This window comes from Chiloscyllium plagiosum, unplaced genomic scaffold (genome assembly GCF_037043375.1).
Source record: "Chiloscyllium plagiosum isolate Xiang-an unplaced genomic scaffold, Cpla_swu_hap1 HiC_scaffold_30, whole genome shotgun sequence".
In the NCBI taxonomy this organism is placed as follows: Eukaryota; Metazoa; Chordata; class Chondrichthyes; order Orectolobiformes; family Hemiscylliidae; genus Chiloscyllium; species Chiloscyllium plagiosum.
Window position 1 is genome coordinate 51,658,912 of NW_028270168.1, and position 13,248 is coordinate 51,672,159.

General features: G+C 44.4%; 1 protein-coding gene across 5 annotated transcripts in view; it reads left to right on the forward strand.

Moving 5' to 3' along the window:
• The window catches only part of col16a1 (collagen, type XVI, alpha 1), a 371,262-nt gene that overhangs the window by 321,095 nt on the left and 36,919 nt on the right, over positions 1 to 13,248 (forward strand). For all 5 annotated transcript variants that reach the window (XM_087976933.1, XM_087976932.1, XM_087976935.1 and 2 more), the window contains 5 exons: positions 3,492 to 3,554; positions 6,995 to 7,066; positions 11,091 to 11,144; positions 11,229 to 11,273; positions 11,763 to 11,807. In XM_087976933.1, coding sequence (XP_087833059.1) covers positions 3,492 to 3,554; positions 6,995 to 7,066; positions 11,091 to 11,144; positions 11,229 to 11,273; positions 11,763 to 11,807 — 279 coding nt within the window. The remainder of the gene's footprint in view (positions 1 to 3,491; positions 3,555 to 6,994; positions 7,067 to 11,090; positions 11,145 to 11,228; positions 11,274 to 11,762; positions 11,808 to 13,248) is intronic.

Genomic DNA, 13,248 nt, shown 5'->3' on the forward strand with positions numbered 1-13,248 from the left:
AATGGTGTGTTGTTTCCCTGGTGCCAGGATCAAGGATGTCTCAGAGAGGGTGCAGAATGTTCTCACGGGGGAGGGGCCAGCAGGAGGTCATTGTCCACATCGGAACCAATGACATAGGAAGGGAAAAGGTTGAGATTCTGAAGGGTGATTACAGAGAGTTAGGCAGGAATTTAAAAAGGAGGTCCTCAAGGGTAGTAATATCTGGATTATTCCCAGTGCTATGAGCTAGTGAAGGCAGGAATAGGAGGATAGAGCAGATGAATGCATGGCTGAGGAGCTGGTGTGTGGGAGAAGGATTCACATTTTTGGATCATTGGAATCTCTTTTGGGGTAGAAGGTACAAGAAGGACGGATTGCACCTAAATTGGAAGGGGACTAATATACAGGCAGGGAAATTTTCTAGAACTGCTTGGGAAAATGTAAACTTGTAAGGTGGGGGGGTGGGACTGAGGGAGATCGTGAGGAAAGAGATCGATCTGAGACTGATACAGGTGAGAACAGAAGTGAGTCAAACAGTCAGGGCAGGCAGGGACAAGGTAGGACTAATAAACTAAACTGCATTTATTTCAATGCAAGAGGCCTAACAAGGAAGGCAGATGAACTCAGGGCATGGTTAGGAACATGGGACTGGGATTTCATAGCAATTATGGAAACATGGCTCAGGGATGGGCAGGACTGGCAGCTTAATGTTCCAGGATACAAATGCTACAGGAAGGACAGAAAGGGAGGCAAGAGAGGACGGGAAGTGTTATTTTTGATAAGGGATAGCATTACAGCTGTATTGAGGGAGGATATTCCCGGAAATACATCCAGGGAAGTTATTTGGGTGGAACTGAGAAATAAGAAAGGGATGATCACCTTATTAGGATTGTATTATAGACCCTCCAATAGTCAGAGGGAAATTGAGAAACAAACTTGTAAGGAGATCTCAGCTATCTGTAAGAATAATAGGGTAGTTATGGTAGGGGATTTTAACTTTCCAAACATAGACTGGGACTGCCATAGTGTTAAGGGTTTAGATGGAGAGGAATTTCTTAAGTGTGTACGAGACAATTTTCTGGATGGACCTACGAGAGAAGGTGCAAAACTTGACCTACTCTTGGGAAATAAGGCAGAGCAGGTGACTGAGGTGTCAGTGGGGGAGCACTTTGGGGCCAGCGACCATAATTCTATTCATTTTAAAATAGGGATGGAAAAAGATAGACCAGATTTAAAAGTTGAAGTTCTAAATTGGAGAAAGGCCAATTTTGATGGTATTAGGCAAGAACTTTCGAAAGATGATTGGAGGCAGATGTTCGCAGGTAAACAGATGGCTGGAAAATGGGAAGCCTTCAGAAATGAGACAACAAGAATCCAGAGAAAGTATATTCCTGTCAGGGTGAAAGGGAAGGCTGGTAGGTATAGGGAATGCAGGATGACTAAAGAAATTGAGGGTTTGGTTAAGAAAAAGAAGGAAGCATATGTCAGGTATAGACAGGACAGATCGAGTGAATCCTTAGAAGAGTATAAAGGAAGTAGGAGTATACTTAAGAGGGAAATCAGGAGGGCAAAAAGGGGACATGACCCTTTGGCAAATAGAATTAAGGAGAATCCAAAGGGTTTTTACAAATACATTAAGGACCAAAGGGTAACTAGGGAGAGAATAGGGCCCCTCAAAGATCAGCAAGGCGGCCTTTGTGTGGAGCCACAGAAAATGGGGAAGATACTAAATGAATATTTTGCATCAGTATTTACTGTGGAAAAGGATATGGAAGATATAGACTGTAGGGAAATAGACGGTGACATCTTGCAAAATGTCCAGATTACAGAGGAGGAAGTGCTGGATGTCTTGAAACGGTTAAAAGTGGATAAATCCCCAGGACCAGATCAGATGTACCTAAGAACTCTGTGGGAAGCTAGAGAAGTGATTGCTGGGCCTCTTGCTGAGATATTTGTATCATCGATAGTCACAGGTGAGGTGCTGGAAGACTGGAAGTTGGCAAACGTGGTGCCACTGTTTAAGAAGGGCGGTAAACACAAGCCAGGGAACTATAGACCGGTGAGCTTGACCTCAGTGGTGGGCAAGTTGTTGGAGGGAATCCTGAGGGACAAGATGTACATGTATTTGGAAAGGCAAGGGCTGATTTGGGATAGTCAACATGGCTTTGTGCGTGGGAAATCATGTCTCACAAACTTGATTGCATTTTTTGAAGAAGTAACAAAGAAGATTGATGAGGGCAGAGCAGTAGATGTGATCTATATGGACTTCAGTAAGGCGTTCGACAAGGTTCCCCATGGGAGACTGATTAGCAAGGTTAGATCTCATGGAATATATGGAGAACTAGCCATTTGGATACAGAACTGGCTCAAAGGTAGAAGACAGAAGGTGGTGGTGGAGGGTTGTTTTTCAGACTGGAGGCCTATGACCAGTGGAGTGCCACAAGGATGGGTGCTGGGCCCTCTACTTTTTGTCATTTACATAAATGATTTGGATGCAATCATAAGAGGTACAGTTAGTAAGTTTGCAGATGACACCAAAATTGGAGGTGTAGTGGACAGCAAAGAGGGTCACCTCAGATTACAACAGGATCTGGACCAGATGGGCCAATGGGCTGAGAAGTGGCAGATGGAGTTCAATTCAGATAAATGTGAGGTACTGCATTTTGGGAAAGCAAATCTAAGCAGGACTTATACACTTAATGTAAAGGTCCTAGGGAGTGTTGCTGAACAAAGAGACCTTGGAGTGCAGGTTCATAGCTCCTTGAAAGTGGAGTTGCAGGTAGATAGCATAGTGAAGAAGACGTTTGGTATGCTTTCCTTTATTGGTCAGAGTATTGAGTACAGGAGTTGGGAGGTCATATTGCGGCTGTACAGGGCATTGGTCAGGCCACTGTTGAAATATTGTGTGGAAATCTGGTCTCCTTCCTATCAGAAAGATGTTGTGAAACTTGAAAGGGTTCAGAAAAGATTTACAAGGATGTTGCCAGAGTTGGAGGATCTGAGCTACAGGGAGAGACTGAACAGGCTGGGGCTGTTTTCCCTGGAGCATCGGAGGCTGAGGGGTGACCTTATAGGGGTTTACAAAATTACGAGGGTCATGGTTAGGATAAATAGACAGTCTTTTCCCTGGGGTCAGGGATTCCAGAACTAGAGGGCATAGGTTTACGGTGAGAGGGGAAAGATATAAAAGAGACCGAAGGGGCAACTTTTTCATGCAGAGGGTGATACGTGTATGGAATGAGCTGCCAGAGGATGTGGTGGAGGCTGGTACAATTGCAACATTTAAGAGGCATTTGGATGGGTATATGAATAGGAAGGGTTTGGAGGGATATGGGCCGGGTGCTGGCACATGGGTATAGATTGGGTTGGGATATCTGGTCGGCATGGACAGGTTGGACCGAAGGGTCTGTTTCCATGCTGTACATCTCTATGACTCTATGACTCTAAGCACAAGGACAAAAGACAGGAAATCAGCAGCATTCTGAACTCTACCCTTCCTGTGATTTTGTTAGGGGCCAATCGGTTTCCCAGGGAAGTCTGGGCCACCTGGACCCCCAGGACCTTCTGGTGAAAAGGTAAGTGCATTCTGATGCAACCTGCATGTGATGATCTGAGCAATGTTAGGTTTTTATTGGGTAGGGATGTATAAAGTGCCAATCAACCATGAAAATGTGTGGCCGAACAGGGCTGCATTTACCTTTGCTCCAAAGCTGTACTCCAGCATATACCTATGTGAAGCTTTGTAGCCAACCTTTGCAGCTCAACGAGATCCTACTCTCCTATGAGAAGCTTGAGAAAAGAAGCCATGATCAACAAGGTGCTGTAATGGTCTCTGTCCCCAAGCAGGAATGTGGAATGAACACACATCGATTGTCGCTCTCATTGATGAAAATCACATCACACCAGGTTATAGTCCAACAGATATATTTGAAAGCACAAGCTTTCAGAGCTGTGCTCCTTCCTCAGGTAGCTAATGGGGCAGGATATATAGGACACAGAATTATACATAAAAGATCAAAAGTGTCATACAACTGATATGATGTATTCGACAAACCTAGATGGCTGTTAAGTTTTTAAACACTTAAAATGGGGATGCAGGTTTCAATTGATTAATATGCCTTCCAAAGATATATAAAACCAACATACATGGATGTTCTATCATACCAGGCAATGGGAACCTATCTGGCTTTGACGAGGGCATCTTGAAACCCATTGTACAGGGCACCCCCAGTAATAGTGAAAGGATGCTTGTCAGACTGGAGGCCTGTGACCCGTGGAGTGCCTCAGGATTCGGTGCTGGGCTCATTGCTGTTTGTTATCTATATCAATGATTTGGATGAGAATGTACAAGGCCTGATTAGTAAGTTTGCAGATGACACTAAAATAGGAGGTAGCATGGACAGTGAGGAAGGTTATCAGAAATTGCAGCAGGACCTTGATCAGCTGGAGAAGTGGGCTGAGAAATGGCAAATGGATTTTAATAAAGATAAGTGTGAGGTGTTGTATTTTGGAAATAAAACCTGGAGATTCATGGTGAATAGTAGGACCTTAAGGAGTGTAGTGGAACAGAGGGACCTTGGAGTTCAGGTGCACGGTTCTCTGAAAGTGGAGTCACAGGTAGACAGGGCAGTGAAGACGACGTTTGGTACACTGGCCTTCATCAGTCAGGGCATTGAGTATAGAAGTTGGGAAGTTATGTTGTAGTTGTACAGGACGTCCGTGAGGCCACACCTGAAGTACTGTGTTCAGTTTTGGTCACTTTGGAAGGATGTTATTAAACTAGAAAGAGTGCAGAAGAAATTTACAAGAAAGTTGCCAGGACTCAGGGGCCTGTGTTATAGGGAGAGATTGGACAAACTGAGACATTTTTCTTTAGAGTGTAGGAGACTGAGAGGGGATCTTGTAGAAGTGTATAAGATCGTATGATGGTGAACGCACTCAGTCTTTTTCTCAGGATTGAAGAATTGAGGACTAGGTGTGGGCACCAGTTTAAGGTTAAAGGGGCAAGAATAAAAGGGAACCTGAGGGGCAACTCTTTTACACAGAGGGTGATACACGTATGGAATGAGCTGCCAGTGGAAGTGGTTGAGGTGGATACATTAGCAACATTTAAAACACATTTGAACGAATATATGAATAGGAAAAGTTTAGAAGGATATGGGCTGAGTGAGGAAAATGGGGTTAGCATTGAGGAACATTTTGGTTTGCACACACCAGATTGGGCCAAACGGCCTGTCTCTGTGCTGTCGGATTCTATGACCTCAGGTTATCACAAGGCAGGGACTTGAAAGAAATTCGGGGATTTACATATTAATCAATTGAAGTCTGCATTTCCATTCTAAGTGATTAAATACTTAACAGTCATCTAGGTTTTTCTAATACATCGCATCATTTGTATGATACTTTGATCTTTTACTTATAAATTCTGTGTTTGATGTACCCTACCCCAGTAGCGCCCTGAGGAAGGAGCAGGGCTCCGAAAGCTTGTATTTTCAAATAAACCTGTTGGACTATAACCTAGTGTCGCGTGATTTTCAACTTTGTCCACCCCAGTCCAACACCAGCACCTCCACATCATCATTCATTGGTATCATTGCACAGAGAAAAGCAGAAAAGCAGAACTGCAGGAGCAAGTGGGGGATGGGTGGCAAGACCAAAGGCCAGAGGGCAGAACAAGGCCAGGAATGGTGGAACCCCAGAAGGGAGCAATGGGGAAAACCTACTGAGTTGTAGAAGAGTTCAGAATAGAAAGCTGAAAAGGATCAGCCATGGGATAAGACAGTCTCACTGCAGTGACTGAGTTAATGGACAGAAAAACATGACCCAGCATTTTGTACGTATCCAGAAAGGCTCTTACACAGAATGGAACATTTTGTTTTCCTTTCACCAAATCACCATGATATTTTTCCAACTACTAGCCATTACCAGTAAATCGCTCGTGTTACCAATTAAATACTTACATGCAAAATCCATTACTGGCAAAGCAAATGATCAAAAGTGAGGGAGCGATAGAGAAAGCAGGAAAGGGGTAAAGTCAAACTGGAGTTGGAGGGGGTGAAATAAAGCCTGTTTCAGTGACGCTGCCCATCACTCTTTATTTGACCTAGGTTTCTTACTTATCAGTGCTATGACCTTTAGCAGTCAGTATGGCCATCCCTTGTGAGCTGTTTGTCAGAATCAGATTAGTTACAGTATCAGTCAGATCAGCCATGGTCTTCAGAAATGGCAGAGCAAGCTGAAGGGGCCGAATGGCCTCCATTGCTCCTTCATAAGTAGAATGTGAACAACAGAATGAGGAACCCATCTCTGACAAGTGTGGTCCAGTGTGAACTCCCTGCGAGCTGTGTGGAAAAGGCTGTGGTGAGTTGTGCCTTACACGTTGGTCAATGGTCTTCAGTTTAACTGAGGAAAGGTTTGATGACTGGCCTAAGTCTGGTATGAGAAAGGAGCAACTGGAGGGGCTGGGCTTTTTTTTAATCATATAATCCTAGAGTATGAAAGCCAGCCATTTGGCCCATCAAGTCCACACCAACCCTCCAAAGGGTAGCCCAGCCCTGTAACCTTGTTTTCCCCATGGCTAATCCACATAGCCTGCACATCCCTGGAAACTATGGGGAAACTTTACCATGGCCAAACCACCTAACCTGCACATCTTTGGATTGTGGAAAGAAACCAGAGCTCCCGGAGGAAGAAACCCATGCGGACACAGGCAGGATGTGCAAACTCCACACAGGCATTCGCCAGAGAGTGGGATCGAACCTGAGTCCCTGGCATTGTGAGGCTGCAGGGCTAACCACTGAGCCACCATGAGAGAAAGTGAGGACTGCAGATGCTAAAGATCAGGGTTGAAAAGTGGTGGAGCTAGAAGAGCACAGCAGGTCAGGCAGCATCCGAGGAGTAGGAGAATCGACATTTCGGGCATCAGCCCTTCATCAGGAATGAGCCACCATGCGATTGCTGTAAGTAGGGAGTCCACCTACCAATGAGTGGCCTATGTTTCTGTTCTGTGTTACAGGGCAATGATGGGAGTGTGGGTCCAGTCGGACCAACTGGCCCTCCAGGCAGAACTGGACCTCCAGGACAACAGGTGAGTGCTATTCCCGCTGGCCCCTTTTTTTTGTGCTGGCCTTTATAACAGAGATATGGTGTACAAAAACTCAGAAGCTCCACTGAACTTTCCTAAATCACTGCTTAGTTCACAGCTTGGGAGGTTGCATCAAGATGAGGATATCAGAGTTTAGGAATGATGCTGAGGCCTTGGAAGGGGGTGGAGAGATGTTGATTGGAATCGGACCAGGGGTGTAGATCTTCAGAAATGCGGTGAGACTGGAAAATTTGGATTTGTCCTGTGGAATTCTGTGCCACAGAAATTGGTTGGAGCCAGAACATGCAATGTTTCCAAGGAGTTAGATACAGCTCATTGGACCAAAGGGATCAAAGCATATGGGGAGAAAGTGGGAACAGAGTCTGATATGGATGATCAGCCATATCTTATTGCAAAGGGCTGGATAACCGACTCCTGCTTCTATTGTCTATGTTTCTCCTTCTGAGTGGAGAGAGTTAAGGGGAGATTTTGTGGAAGTGTTCAAAATAGTGAATGATTTTGTCAGAGTAAACCAGAAAGCACAGACTGAAGATCGTGAATGAGAAAACCAGGAGAGTTAATGGCTTTAATTCAAATATCAAAGTGATCTGGAATGCACTGTGCTACCTGAAAGGTTGCTTGTTGCAAGTTTAATGATAACTTCCAAAAAGAAATTAGACAAACCCTCAAAAAGATGAAGCTTGCAGAACTTTGGTGGAGATACAGAGAAATGAAATAAATTGGATAGGCACAGGTATAGTGGAGTAAAAACAATGACTGCAGATGCTGGAACCAGATTCTGGATTAGTGGTGCTGGAAGAGCACAGCAATTCAGGCAGCATCCAACGAGCAGCGAAATCGACATTTCGGGCAAAAGCCCTTCATCAATGGTCTTGTTTATGCCATATCATTGTGTGATCTTAACTTAACTAAGGTTACTGATGGTCAGTGACTTGATTTGAATCCCTTGATATTGTTCAGGTCAGGAAGAGTTTGTCCATCCAGAGATCAAAGAACAGATTTGGGGTTCTCCTGATCAGTCCCTGAAACTCAGTGGAAAGCTGTGTTTGCACAGTTTCTCCTTCAGGTTTTTAACATCACATGCAACTGGACCCATGGATATTTTAATTCTAGATTTTATCCAAAGCTAAAACAAATGACAGAAATTCAGTGTCTCAATCCAAATATTCATCCAGACGATCTCAATGATGAGGGCTGGGAGTGCGGGGTAAGGCTGGATTTTATTAGCTGCCCACTTGCAGGAAAACAAGGGGCAGAATCTGTAATTTAGGGCATTGTGCCATGCACACTGCGCATGCCCTCATTACCACATCACTAGCAGCAGCAGAGGCAGTGACTGGGCCAATTGAGGCCCTTCACTCGGCTTTGCCCCTGCCATAGGAGAGGCCTGTACCCACTGTGCAGCCAGCAGGTTTGTAAATGCTCAGCGAAAGGAGGGGCAGTGTTTCCTTTCTAGATCCCCGATCAGAGAGCTCCACCTCCCCCAGAGTTTACCCACCCCCACGTCTACCTCCTCCCCATTGCTTTAAACAGTGTGCCCCTACCAGGCCTAGCAGCTAGCCCTAGTGAGTTTCTGCACTTACCTGGGTGCCAGGGCATCCTAACCCTAACCCTAACCCTATCATATTCTTTTCCGGGTCTCCTGCCATACCAGCAGTTTGCCTACTGTTCCTGATGGTGCCTCTGAATGGTTAGCAATTCCGTGAGGCTTTCACCTGGACAGGGACAGTTGTCTCAGCTCATAACAGCTCATTTTCTAAACTGGGCTCCTAATGAAGCGTTATAACCTCACTCTGGCATTTTTGCGAATTTACATCCTGTTTTAACGTTTTGTTTTGAAAATGCTGGTATCTGTAAAAGTTGGTGGTCGGTCACCTCAGATGCAGACTGATACCAACAGCATGGGGTCAGTTTGTGCACCAGCTGAAGTTACCATGAAGGACTCTGCTTCTAAACCTCTCCCCTCGCCTGAGCTGTGGTGCCCCTCAGGTTCAACCACCGTCGGTTGTCTGTCTCAAAAAAGACTGCAGCCCTACAGTCCAGAGCCAAGAACAAAGAACAATACAGTACTGGAACAGGCCTTTTGGCCCTCCAAGTCTGCGCCCTTCTGTACTAAAACTGTTTTCACTTACAGGACTCATATCCCCCTATTCCCTTCCTATTCATGTGTTTGTCCAGATATTTCTCGAATGCTGCTATTGTTTCTGCTCCTCCAGCAGCGCATTCCAACCACTACCACCCTTTGTGTGAATAACCTGCCTCGCACAGCTCCTTTCAAATGACCCTTTCCATACTTTGAACCTGTGTCCCCAAGTAATTGACCCCTCGACACTGGGGAAAAGCCTCAAAACTTCCATTCTATCCATGCCATTCACAATCTTACAAAGTTCTTTCCGGTCGCCCCTCAACCTCCTGCGATTCAGTGAAAACAAACCCAGTCTACCCAACCTTTCTTCACAGCTGAAATCCTCTATACCAGGCAACACCATGGTAAAACTGTATTGTACCCACTCCAAAGCATCCACCACACTACCCCACTCCTTCTGGTAGTTTTGTGACCAGAACTATATGCAATATTCCAAGAGTGGCCTAATTAAAGTTCTATAAAGCTGCAGCATAACTATCTTTATACTCAGTGCCCCTTCCGATGAAGGGAAGCATGCCTGAGACCATTTGTACAACCTTATCTACCTGAGCTGCCAGCTTCAGTGATGTGTGGAACTGTTCACCCAGATCCCTCAGCAAATCAATTTTCCTAAGGGTACTGCCATTCACTACATAGTTTCCACCTGTACCTGACCCTCCAAAATGCATCAAATGCAATAGGACTATGACACCTTGACTGTTAAATGTGACCATGAAGTGTCAGATTGTTGTAAAAACTCAACTGAATCACAACATCCTCAGTCTGCTGTATGTCTGACTTCAATCCTATCCCTTCTATAGGCACTCTGTTGCTTCAAACCCAAAACAAGGCCCACCATCATTAGGGATGGTGTACAAATGCTTATCAAGTATCAGCATCAAGTTACCCAGGTCTGGGTCATGAGTAATTAAATGCAGTGTATAACCCCTAACTTGAAACCATCCTTCAATTTGCCAGTTTGATATTTTGACCATATCAAAATGTTATACAGTCTCCACTACCCTTTTGAAATTAAAATTCTGCAGATGCTAGAAATCTAAAGCAAACACAGAGAATGCTGGAGAAACTCAGCAGGTCTGACAGCATCTGTGGAAAGAGAAAAACAGTGTTAGTGTTTGAGTCTGGTATGACTCTTCTTTCAATTCTTTTTATTGTCTCCATGTTGTCAATCTAATCCTAACCCTAATCTCTAATTAGATTCACATCATTTCCGATTCATGTTGCACAGGAAGCCTTCGGCCCACCAGTTTGGGCCATATAAACAAAGACCTGATTTGAAAGGTCAACTTCCAATCCACAGCTTGATCAAAATCTTAACCATGTCACCACCTCATCGGAAAGGCCAGTCAAAGACTGCATCAAAGCTAAAACATAAATGTCTGGTAAAATGCCAGATCCCAGGTTTTTGTACCAGTCTATGGAAGCCACAGCTGCAATCTGGTTATAAAATCACATAAGATTCACGTTCACAATAACGTTTGGTGATTTAATATGTTTCATGGACGAGTTGGACCAAAGGCCGTGCTGTACATCTCTATGACTCTATGACTTTTACCTCACAATTTTACAGTGACTATTGAAACCGAAGCATTTTGTTGTTGGAGCATGAGATTGTGGAAATGTTAACTAGACTGGGCTTGAGTGGGCAGTGGGACAGTAGAGGTAAAAACGAGGATTGGAAACCTGAGTCTGGATTAGAGTGGTGCTGGAAAAGCACAGCAGGTCAGGCAGGAAAATCGATGTTTCGGGCAAAAGCTCTTCATCAGGAATAGAGGATAGTAGAGCCTAATGGGTTGGCTGATTTGTTCCTGCATTGCTGTAGCACTTTCCTGACACATGTTGTGTTTGTTCTTTCTGCAGGGTCCTCCAGGAGTAGAAGGTCTGGATGGGAAGGAAGGGAAGCCAGGCCCACGGGTAGGACATTAGCCACATGTCCAAAGTGTGTTGCTCCTCTTGGGCAGGGGCAGAGTCACTGATGGTGTTTGTTTTGTGTTGCAGGGTGAGACTGGTCCACCTGGACCCCCAGGGCTCAGGGGACTACACGTAAGTAGTTGTACTATCCTGCTTTTGTTTCTGATCATGCAAATAATTATAAGTCCTTAACTACCTCGAATGATGTTGGAAATTAAAGGATTAAAAGGACGATTTGCATGAATTTGATTTGTACTTCATGGAATTCATAGCATTGAGACACGATGCAATCAAGATTTTTTTCAAATAATCTGAAGATTTGCCGAGGTCAGTGAAGAGAAACTAGTTTGTCAAATGAAAGAACCCAGAGCAAGGGGGAAGACCCTTCACAATACAGCTACGGAACCAGGCCTGAAGTGAGGAAGCATTTCCTCACACAAGGAGGAGTGGAACATTGGAATTCTGTCCGCCGAAAGCTAACGGAAGCTGTCAGACCATTTAGACCTTTCAAAAATAGGATTGATTAAGTTTTGTGTGGAAGAGGATTACGATGCTAAAGGAACAGTTTATGTAATTCTTTAAAGCCAAGAGGTCTTCTAACTGGTTTCCTTCTTTTTACAGGGATTTAAAGGAAAATCTGGCCTTCCAGGTCAACCTGGACAGAGAGTAGGTATCTGCGAGTGAGCATTGTAGGATTTGTGTATCCATTTATGTTCAAGGATAATGGAGTCCTAATATGTGTTTGAGTCTGGAGATAGTATAGGTGTATGTAGGTATGATTCTAGGGTTGGAGGGGCATGATCACGAGATAGAATCAGGAATGATGTTTTGCTGAGAAGGCTTGAGGAGATAAGAGGCAATGTTAATATTCCAGAACCTTAAAGGAAGCTGAAAACACATTCTAGATTGTTACCTGAGTGACAGAGAAATAATCTGTTGAGGGGTTCAGTGTGTGGCAAAGGGCTACAGTGGAAGGCAGGGCTTCATTACATGAACCACTGGTATCAGGATTGGGCAAAGGACAGCATGACATTCAGGAAAGGGTCATGTCAGAAACGCCAAGGAACGGAGCAGTGTATTTGAGTAAAAATAAGCAGAATGTGTCAGGAAAATATGGAGTAACAAAGATAACAGATAATTAGTGATTAAGGGCATGATAAAGAGAAAATTGGAAGAAATCAAAGTTCAAGGTGTTGTATCTGAATGCAAGAAGTGCTCATGATAAATTAAAAGCTTGGGTAGACGTGAATAGGCTGGATTAAATAGCCTTCACAGAAACAAGGCCAGAATTTAATCACCTTTGACACTCTTCTGCCATGGGAACAAACTGCATGTCCCTGTGTAAACCCCAGATAGGCCACGAGGTGTCGAGCCTCCTGCAAAGCAGCCAGGTGTGTGTTCAGAATGGCTGATAGGTTCCTGAGACAGGAGGCCCAATCAGAAGGCCCAAAGCTTGCTGGTGGCTGGCAGTCTGAGTGGGAGAACATTCCCACAGCAGCAACTTCTTATTCCCACAAAGATGCCAAGGTGGCCCTGATCAGCTACCCACCACAGAAGTAAGAGCAGAGAGAGATCTTTTGAACATTGAGTCAGCTACACCATTCAATGAGATTGTGGCTGATCTGATAATCTCTAATTTCATTTTCCTGCCTTTTCCCCATAATCTTTGATTCCCTTACTGATAAAAATCTGACCGCCTCAGCCTTGAGTATACTCAATGACCCAGCTACAACAGCCTTCTGTGGTAAAGAATTTCACAGCTTCGCTGTCCTCGGGGGAAAGAGATTCCTCTTCATCTTTGGCCTAATTGTTTCAATTAGGTTTTCTCTCATTCTTCTAAACTCCAATGAGTACAGACCCAACCTACTCAACCTCTCCCAAGACAATCCTTCCATACCTGGTATCAGCCCAGTGACCTTTCTCTGGATTGCTCCCGATGCCAGTATGTTTTTCCAAAAGTGTTCATATTATCCCAGGGGTGGTCTATCCAGTGCCTTGTATAGTATGGTAAAACCTCCTTATTTTTGTATTCCATTCCCTTTAAAATAAAGGCCAACATTCCATTTGCCTCAGCTATTGTAACTGAACTTGATGTGATTTATCCATA